This window comes from Clupea harengus, chromosome 1 (assembly GCF_900700415.2).
Source record: "Clupea harengus chromosome 1, Ch_v2.0.2, whole genome shotgun sequence".
Taxonomy (NCBI): Eukaryota; Metazoa; Chordata; class Actinopteri; order Clupeiformes; family Clupeidae; genus Clupea; species Clupea harengus.
In genome coordinates, this window is record NC_045152.1 from 18,570,967 (window position 1) to 18,580,619 (window position 9,653).

Genomic DNA, 9,653 nt, shown 5'->3' on the forward strand with positions numbered 1-9,653 from the left:
TGATGTCCATATTAAAACCGAGCACAGGGCTTGAGGACAACATCGATCTTTGATTCTGACCACTTTCTCTTTTTTCCTGTCTGTCTCTCATGGTCTCTGTCTTCCTGTCTGTCTCTCATGGTCTCTGTCTTCCTGTCTGTCTCTCATGGTCTCCCTCTCTGGTTTTGTAGCATCCCTCGCTCCTACTCCCACTTAGTTGCGGGTCGTTCATGCAAAGCTGATTCCGGCTGCAGTAGGGCTGTGCTGTCACCAGAGGGAGCTGTGCTGGCCCACTGCCCTGACGGGGGACGCAAGGACGTCAGGAATGCTGTGGAGGCAGCCATTAAAGCACAGCCAAGGTGAGCCAATATCATGGCTCTTATCAAACACAGAGGGGGTTGAGCCCAGGTGGGCAGAGACCTGGGCAGCACTGATCTACAGTGTGTGTGTGTGTGTGTGTGTGTGTGTGTGTGTGTGTGTACATGTGTATGTGTGTGTACGTGTGTGTGTAAGGGGCAAGTGTATGTATTTGAAGATCATCATCTCATTCTATTTTCTGCAGCTGGATGAAGAAGAGTCCTTCTGCACGCGCTCAGTCCCTTTATTCTCTAGCTGGCCTCCTTGTGCAGAAAAGGCAGCCACTGGTCACATCAATTCAAACCCAAACTGGCCTCACGTTGGAGGAGGCCAATCAGGAAGTAGACCTCAGCATTTCAAGGCTCTACGAGTGGGCAGCCCGCTGTGACAAAGATATGTGTGGAGTGCCGGTAAGCCTTCATTTTCATGTCATTCTTTCACATTTCACAGATGCCTTGCCAAACAAGTTTACTTTTTCTTTTTCTAATTAGATGTCCTTTTTCATTTCAGCTCCTCCCTCAGTCAGGCTCTGCTCTCTCTATCTCTGAGCCAGTCGGAGTTCTAGGTGTGGTGCTTCCTGACTCGAAGTCCCTCCTGCCTTTGGTTTCACTGCTAGGAGCAGCAGTTGCCATGGGCAATGCTGTTGTAATGGTGCCAAGTGAGAAATACCCTCTACCTGCTCTAGAGTTTATTCAGGTGGGTTTCATATGATGTACACTGTATTCATATATGTATTCAAGTCCTTTTTATTGTCAGATACACAGAACAACACAGGGTCAGACTGGACACTGAAATTCTTGTGACAACAACCTAACATTTTATTACAATGGGAATTAATTTATGTGTGAGTGTGTGCGTATGAGTATAAGTGTTTGAGTGTGTGCATATGAGTATGGATGTGTGAGTATGGATGTGTGAGTGTGTGCATATGAGTGTGAGTGTTTGAGTATGGATGTGTGAGTGTGTGCATATGAGTGTGAGTGTTTGAGTGTGTGCATATGAGTATGAATGTTTGAGTGTGTGCATATGAGTATGAATGTTTGAGTGTGTGCATATGAGTATGAATGTTTGAGTGTGTGCATATGAGTATGAATGTTTGAGTATATGCATATGAGTATGAGTGTTTGAGTGTGTGCATATGAGTATGAGTGTTTGAGTGTTTGCATATGAGTAAGTGTTTGAGTGTGTGCATATGAGTATGAGTGTGAGTGTGTGCATATGAGTGTGAGTGTTTGAGTGTGTGCATATGAGTAAGTGTTTGAGTGTGTGCATATGAGTATGAGTGTGAGTGTGTGCATATGAGTATGAATGTTTGAGTGTGTGCATATGAGTGTGAGTGTGTGCATATGAGTATGAATGTTTGAGTGTGTGCAAATTAGTATGAGTGTTTGAGTGTGTGCATATGAGTGAGTGTTTGAGTATGGATGTGTGAGTGTGTGCATATGAGTATGAGTGTGAGTGTGTGCATATGAGTATGAGTGTTTGAGTGTGTTTCTTCTGTGATTTTTTATAGATTCTTCAGAGTTCTGATCTCCCAGGAGGTGTGGTCAGTATTATCAGTGGAGGCAGAGATCAGCTGACACAGGCGTTAGCCAATCACAGTGTCATCCAGGCTGTATGGTACTGGGGCAGTAAGAAAGTAAGTCTCTCCAGTATACCTATGTGATTTCATCTTGGACCCTATTTTGAGGATGATAATGGCTGGCGGAAAGGGCCGATTCCACCTGGTTGGGTTGTCTACACCAGCGGTCAACTGAATTCTCCGCCAAGGCGTTGAATTTTGAATATGGGCATGACAAAATATTCTACTCTGACATGGAACATTAGAGTGCGACAATCATAAATTCATTCAATCAAAAAGTCTGATTTATATATCTGGCAATTAATATCACGTTCCCTGTTTTGGAAGAGTGGCACATTATGCCTACATCTTTCTGTAATTAGCCGGGAAGCAGGGGCAAACCTGTGTTATGAGTTACAGCAATCTATCTCGGCTATCCTCACACATAACCTGGCAGGCTTTTAAAAAAGAATTAAATGTATTTTATTTTAACGGTTAAACCCCTTGAAAGACTCGAGCATCTGGGAAAAGGTAGGCCTAGTCTACTGATCTTGTTATTTCTAGTCACATAGTGTAGTCTAATTAGAGCAGAACAAAACATGCCACGCAACAGTGCAATTTCTGCAAAAGATCTCTTTTCCGTGACGGAATGCTGAGATTGCATTCAGGTTGGTATAGGTGTTCAAATTCCTTTGAAGTAGTCACACAAATGTCAGCACGCCACAGTTCAAGTGGTTTGCGCTGAATGTTCTCCTTGTGCCAAATGTTCTGAAATAAATACTTCAGAATTTACGGGAGATTGACTATCCATCTCAGTAAAAATAATGTCGGGCTGTCATGAAATCTAAGGCAGCAAACACTTTATCTTTTACTGGCTGAAAATCACATAGGCTATCCTGTTAAACAGTATAACAGTCAGTTCAAAGGGATGTGTTAGGACATTTTCAAACAGTTCTGACAAGCTACAATTATGTCTCAACAAATGTATTTGTTTGGAACAAAAGAAGCGCTACAGTTTATTCCTTGTATTCCATGTCGAGGGATTGCTCGACAACACTATTGGTCGGCTTTAACCAAACCTTTCACTTATTAACTTCGGCCTGGCGCTGCCCACCGAGTGCCTCTGATGACACCTTTACCGCTCTCTTCATTGCTTGAGCAACATTGCGCATGTGCTTCCGTTTCCGCCAGTTGTTTTCGTCCTCAAAATAGGGGCCCTTGACTTACACAAACATACACAGAACTATCAAAACAGCTGAAATAGGGGCCCTTGACTTACACAGACATACACAGAACTATCAACACAGCTGAAACGTGTTGATCGCACTCTGTGTCAAGCTGTAAACGTGACTGCAAGTCGAAAGACAATTGGACTCAAAACTCATTGAAAATGTGATGAGACCTCAACAGTTAGACCTTACCCAAGTGCCCAAACAACAAGCCTATAAACATCTCCCCCTTATTTTACATTTGTCCCACTCTTGCCCTCTCTATTGACTTGACTGCCAGTGGCGTCAATCCTGTGAGGGGACAAAACATCTTAATCCTGCTCTTGTGTTGTAGCATAATGTCTATCTCTTTTGTGGACTTAAATGTATCTCCTCTCTCTCTCTCTCTCTCTCTCTCTCTCTCTCTCTCTCTAGGGCTGTCAGTTTCTGCAGCATACCTGCGCTAGCCCTTTGAAGCGCCTGTGGCTTCACTGTGAGGGAGATGAGCAGAAGGCCGGAGAAGGAGGACTCTGGAGTCTCCCTCAGCCCTCGCTCATGGAGGAGATGTGGAGGCAGGCCGTCGTCTGGAAGAGTGTGTGGATCCCAACTGCCTAAAGAGTTGGCCTGAAATTATATACTTAGTAGGGATCACCCAGATTAAAGAAGAATACAAATATATTTTCCTTTTTTTTTTGTTAAGTAAGAAGGGCATGGGGGGGGGGGGGGGGGTTATTTTAGGTTATGGCTGGTGCAGAGATTATGTAACACACTTAGCTACATGTGAAACAGTCATTTGGGGGATTTTTTTTAGGTGAGGATCAGGATGAAGCTCCTCATACACTTCTGTTTTTTATGGTCACATGGAAAGTTGTGGCTGTAAGAAATAAGGAACAAAGGTTGTCCTCGCAGTAAGGCATGTGATTTGTGGTCCTTTAGCACATCTTGGAAGGGGTGTATGACCTCGCAAAAACACATTTTTACTTCGGTTGTCGACATTTTTCTCATGATCAAAGGGTCCTGCGTTGTGATTTGTGAACTGAGTGAACTGAGCCATAATGTGCTATCGCATGATTTGGAATACAGTTGATAACAATAGAAAGACAAGGCAAATGTTGGGCTGAGAGGCCACGGGATCCCCACAGCTACCTCGTACACTGCAGTGGCATACTTACGTAAATAATTCATCATACTGCCTTAACATATTAGTGTTAATATAGAAACTGGGATATTGGAATGCTGCCAAAAATTAAATGAATTCGCCTCAGGATTAGATTCTAATAATATGCTGCAGAGCAGATTTTTTCCCATCATCACAATTGAAGGATTGAATGGATTGAAGGAACTAACTGGTGTGTGTTTAAAAATGCATCTTGAAGAATCCCTTATATTTTTTAAATGTGTAGAGAAATCATGGTTGTAATAAAGTGGTGTGGTGAACATGAAGCAGTTTTGCAAAAGCAAGTGTCATGAGGCCCGTGTGCAGAGACAAGTTTCTTGTTAGGTCAGGCAGAAAAGCCTGTGTGCAAAGGTGAGTGTCTTGTAAGGTCAAGAAGAAAGACCTGTTTTCGAAAACAGGCCTACAGGTGCAGGCTGATGGAGACAGCCAAGCATTCATGGAGGGGTCTCTGGATAAGAGATGCAGACAAGTCAAGGACAGGCGAAGCCTCCCAAAAACTTGTAAACATGGTCTTTGAAACATTGGCAAGGACACCAGCCTGCTCTCACAAGTCACCATTGTCTTAAAATGTTTATCTGCAACAAGTGAGCAGAAATATTCTGACTGGCTGAGCGAGGATAAAATGTATAGGTTTGAGAGAATATTCTGATTGGTTCAACTTGGATACGTTTTGGGTGTTCAATCGGGTCAATTTGGATAAGTTTTAGGCTTTTGATTGGAAAAAGCATAGTGACGAAATATGCCATTTAAAAAGTTAGTGCACTGTTTTTTTGACAGAGCTGCTCCATGGACCACCACTCTGATTGAATGAAAAGTCTGCAAGATTGAATAAAACTTCAGTTCATCGCATTCGGTTATCTGACTCTCATTGAAGTATCAACTCTTAAGATTTGAAGAGGTTGTTTCGCTACAACAAATGTAACATGGGTGTAGCCTACCTGTCTCTGATGTGAAAATAAAGAACATAAAAGAGATATTTTTACTACTGGTTAGTGGGAATTCTGCCCAATGTAATAGGCTACCTCACTTCAATCTTGTTTTGTTTTTTTGCTGAGAAACTGTTGGGAATGTTTTGGTGTCTTTATAAAGTTATTTGTCCTTTCCACCATGCTATCAGTTTGTTTTAAGACCTCATTCCAAAGCACACTAAACTGTTTCGTAAACTTTGGCACCTCACTCAAGCCAAGACACAGTCTTTTCCAGCAGCGTTCAGTGAGCAACTATAGGCAAATGAGCTCGAGCAACTTCCGGTTACGATTTTTCAAAATAAAAGTCCCTTATTAGCCCCGTGTTTTCTTAAACTATCAGAGATATTAATTTCATAGTAACATCAAAATGGGTTAAAAACGATTCACTGATGTTACAAAAATATGGTTTTCTTGTTTTAATATAATGAACAATGACTAAACAGACAATATTGTATTAAGAAAAAGTAAAACACACCCCATTATGCTGATAAAAGGATTATGCCTTTATTAAAGTTGGTTGAACTTGTTCAGAACTGTAAAGAAAGGGTAAAATATGTTTAGCAGTCATTATTCTGGTCATTCACTGTGAAAAAACACTTGACACACAGATCACACAGGTGAAAAGGGATTATCTCCAATGCCAGGGTATTGCCATGTGACACGTATCACTCTTTGCTGAAAAAACTAAAGATTGTGTCTCAATGAAAGGGGGGTGGAATATGTTCAGGACACTCCAAACATTAAATAAAATGTGTGAAGTAGTTCAGATTTGCGTCCCTGAAGGCTCCACAATACTTTAAACATAGGTGATCAGACAGGCGAAAATGCATTATCTTCAATGGCAGGGCCATGTGACATGTATCACTCTGCTGAAAAAACTAAAGATTGTGTCTCAATGAAAGGGGGGTGGAATATGTTCAGGACACTCCAAACATTAAATAAAATGTGTTAAGTAGTTCAGATTTGCGTCCCTGAAGGCTCCACAATACTTTAAACATAGGTGATCAGACAGGCGAAAATGCATTATCTTCAATGGCAGGGCCATGTGACATGTATCACTCTTTGCTGAAAAAACTAAAGATTGTGTCTCAATGAAAGGGGGGTGGAATATGTTCAGGACACTCCAAACATTAAATAAAATGTGTGAAGTAGTTCAGATTTGCGTCCCTGAAGGCTCCACAATACTTTAAACGTACGTGTCACATGGCCCTGCCATTGAACATAATGCATTTTCGCCTGTCTGATCACCTATGTTTAAAGTATTGTGGAGCATTCAGGGACGCAAATCTGAACTACTTCACACATTTTATTTAATGTTTGGAGTGTCCTGAACATATTCCACCCCCCTTTCATTGAGACACAATCTTTAGTTTAATCAGCAAAGTGTCATACGTATCACATGGCCCTGCCATTGAAGTTAATGCATTTTCGCCTGTGTGTAGGCCTATGTTTAAAGTATTGTGGAGCCTTCAGGGACGTAAATCTCAACTACTTCACACATTTTATCTAATGTTTGGAGTGTCCTGAACATATTCCACCCCCCTTTCATTGAGACACAATCTTTAGTTTTTTCAGCAAAGAGCGATACATGTCACATGGCCCTGCCATTGAAAATAATGCATTTTCGCCTGTCTGATCACCTATGTTTAAAGTATTGTGGAGCATTCAGGGACGCAAATCTGAACTACTTCACACATTTTATTTAATGTTTGGAGTGTCCTGAACATATTCCACCCCCTTTCATTGAGACACAATCTTTAGTTTTTTCAGCAAAGAGTGATACATGTCACATGGCCCTGCCATTGAAGACAATGCATTTTCGCCTGTGTGTAGGCCTATGTTTAAAGTATTGTGGAGCCTTCAGGGACGTAAATCTCAACTACTTCACACATTTTATTTAATGTTTGGAGTGTCCTGAACATATTCCACCCCCCTTTCATTGAGACACAATCTTTAGTTTTTTCAGCAAAGAATGATACATGTCACATGGCCCTGCCATTGAAGTTAATGCATTTTCGCCTGTGTGTAGGCCTATGTTTAAAGTATTGTGGAGCCTTCAGGGACGTAAATCTCAACTACTTCACACATTTTATTTAATGTTTGGAGTGTCCTGAACATATTCCACCCCCCTTTCATTGAGACACAATCTTTAGTTTTTTCAGCAAAGAATGATACATGTCACATGGCCCTGCCATTGAAGTTAATGCATTTTTGCCTGTGTGTAGGCCTATGTTTAAAGTATTGTGGAGCCTTCAGGGACGTAAATCTCAACTACTTTACAGATTTTATTTAATGTTTGGAGTGTCCTGAACATATTCCACCCCCCTTTCATTGAGACACAATCTTTAGTTTTTTCAGCAAAGAGCGATACATGTCACATGGCCCTGCCATTGAAGTTAATGCATTTTCGCCTGTCTGATCACCTATGTTTAAAGTATTGTGGAGCCTTCAGGGACGTAAATCTCAACTACTTCACACATTTTATTTAATGTTTGGAGTGTCCTGAACATATTCCACCCCCCTTTCATTGAGACACAATCTTTAGTTTCATCAGCAAAGAGTGATACATGTCACATGGCAATATCCTGCCATTGAAGATAATGCATTTTCGCCTGTGTGATCTGTGTGTCAAGTGTTTTTTCACAGTGAATGACCAGAATAATGACTGCTAAACATATTTTACCCTTTCTTTACAGTGTTCTGAACATGTTCAACCAACTTTATTGAAGACATAATCCTTTTATCAGCAGATTGTTGTGTGTTTTACTGTTTCTTACTACAATATTTACAATGATGCCTGTTTAGTCAGTGTTCCCTATATTTAAACAAGAAAATCATACTTTTGTAACATCAGTGAATCGTTTTTAACCCATTTTGATGTTACTATGAAAGTAATATTAATTGTCAATTTTCAGCTACATCCTAGTCATTATCAAAGTATCCTGTAAGCTTAAAATTAACTCACTATATCTTACCTTGTTTTAAAGCAAGTTAATATAATGCACAGTTAACAAAATACCATTATAAAGTCTGATCTAGCGAGTAGACAGATTAGGACTTTATAATGACAAATAGGCTACTATAACTTTCAAACACGCTTTTAACTATTTTCCCGATCATTAGGACAAATGGAACAATAAAACTCGTTGCATATAAAAGGTTTTTATATTACCCAGTCGATTAACAGGGTTGTTTGTTGTAAAAACCTTTCATTTGATACAACAAACTCATTTTACTTCCTCGTTTCGTTTTACTTCCTGGGGTTATTGTGGGTTATCGTTGCTAGCAGAACGGAACTGTCTTTTCCCCCCTGCTCAGATAAGGAAATGACATGGGAGCGGCACAGTGCTTAGTCACAATGACGCAGCAATTTCAGACCACTTTGAGTCAGCACTGTCATGAACTGCTAACACTATTCAAAAAAGCTGAAATAGCATTGAGTTGTATCCGGCAGACAAAATGCAAAGTCACTATTCTTAAACAATTATCCCTGGCTCCCGATGACAAACAGGAACTGGTACGAAAGAAAAACGTCCAGTCTTCATACTGCTGAGCACAAAGGCTATCATAGCAGTGCTGAATGATCATAATATTAGTGTATAATGGGGTCAAAGTGCTAACTAGATGCCACGTTATCTTTTTGGAACAAGTTCATGTGCGTGTACTGCTTCCTACTGACCTATGTGCTCATATCGTATGCCAATATTTGGGACTTAAACACAAGAAACCGGTTATGTCTCTACGAATTGTGGTTAGAGCATGTATATTGTGAGCAAAGCTTCAAGACAATGCTTAGAAAAAAATAGACAGTCCCTCACTGGCAACAGATTTGTAATCGCGATTTTTTTGTTCAGTACATGCATACTGTATGTATCAACACTAAGTGGGAAAAGGGAGGCTTTTACTTAAATACCTAGTACCTAAGAACACATTTTGACCTTAGTTAACTCCCTCCTGTCATAATGCTGTCATACGGGGTCTTGCAATAGAACAGAGAATTGAAGCTCACTGTTAAGTGCCAGCAAATTTGAAAATGATACGAAAAATGCAATCATATTACTGGAGTTTATTGCACATGCCTGACTTCAATATGTAGTAAGCAACCTTTTCATTACTATATGTTGGAAGAAAAGAAAAACGGATACGTATTTGAAACTATGAGGGAAAGCTACACCTATACATAAATAGGCTACATCTCATAAAAACGTAATCACATAAATTATATCTGTTACTGGTCTTTTTATGATGCCAGATTTTGCAGATTCATCATGTCATGTGAGCAATCCATTACAGTTGGACTTTCTACGACTTCTGCCCATCTCTTGCTTCACTGGTATGGCTGTTCTTGATTGGCTCACTCTGTTGCCGTCGTTTCCAGTGACGCAGCTTATTTGGAACAATAA

At 40.5% G+C, this 9,653-nt stretch overlaps 1 protein-coding gene across 1 annotated transcript in view; it reads left to right on the forward strand.

Moving 5' to 3' along the window:
* Positions 1-5,385, forward strand: part of aldh16a1 (aldehyde dehydrogenase 16 family, member A1) — an 11,578-nt gene extending 6,193 nt beyond the window's left edge. The window contains exons 14-18 of the mRNA XM_012818101.3: positions 171-338; positions 542-746; positions 847-1,032; positions 1,850-1,975; positions 3,541-5,385. Of these exons, the coding sequence (XP_012673555.1) occupies positions 171-338; positions 542-746; positions 847-1,032; positions 1,850-1,975; positions 3,541-3,720 (865 nt within the window). The 3' untranslated portion in view covers positions 3,721-5,385. The remainder of the gene's footprint in view (positions 1-170; positions 339-541; positions 747-846; positions 1,033-1,849; positions 1,976-3,540) is intronic.
* The last annotated feature ends 4,268 nt before the right edge of the window (positions 5,386-9,653 follow it).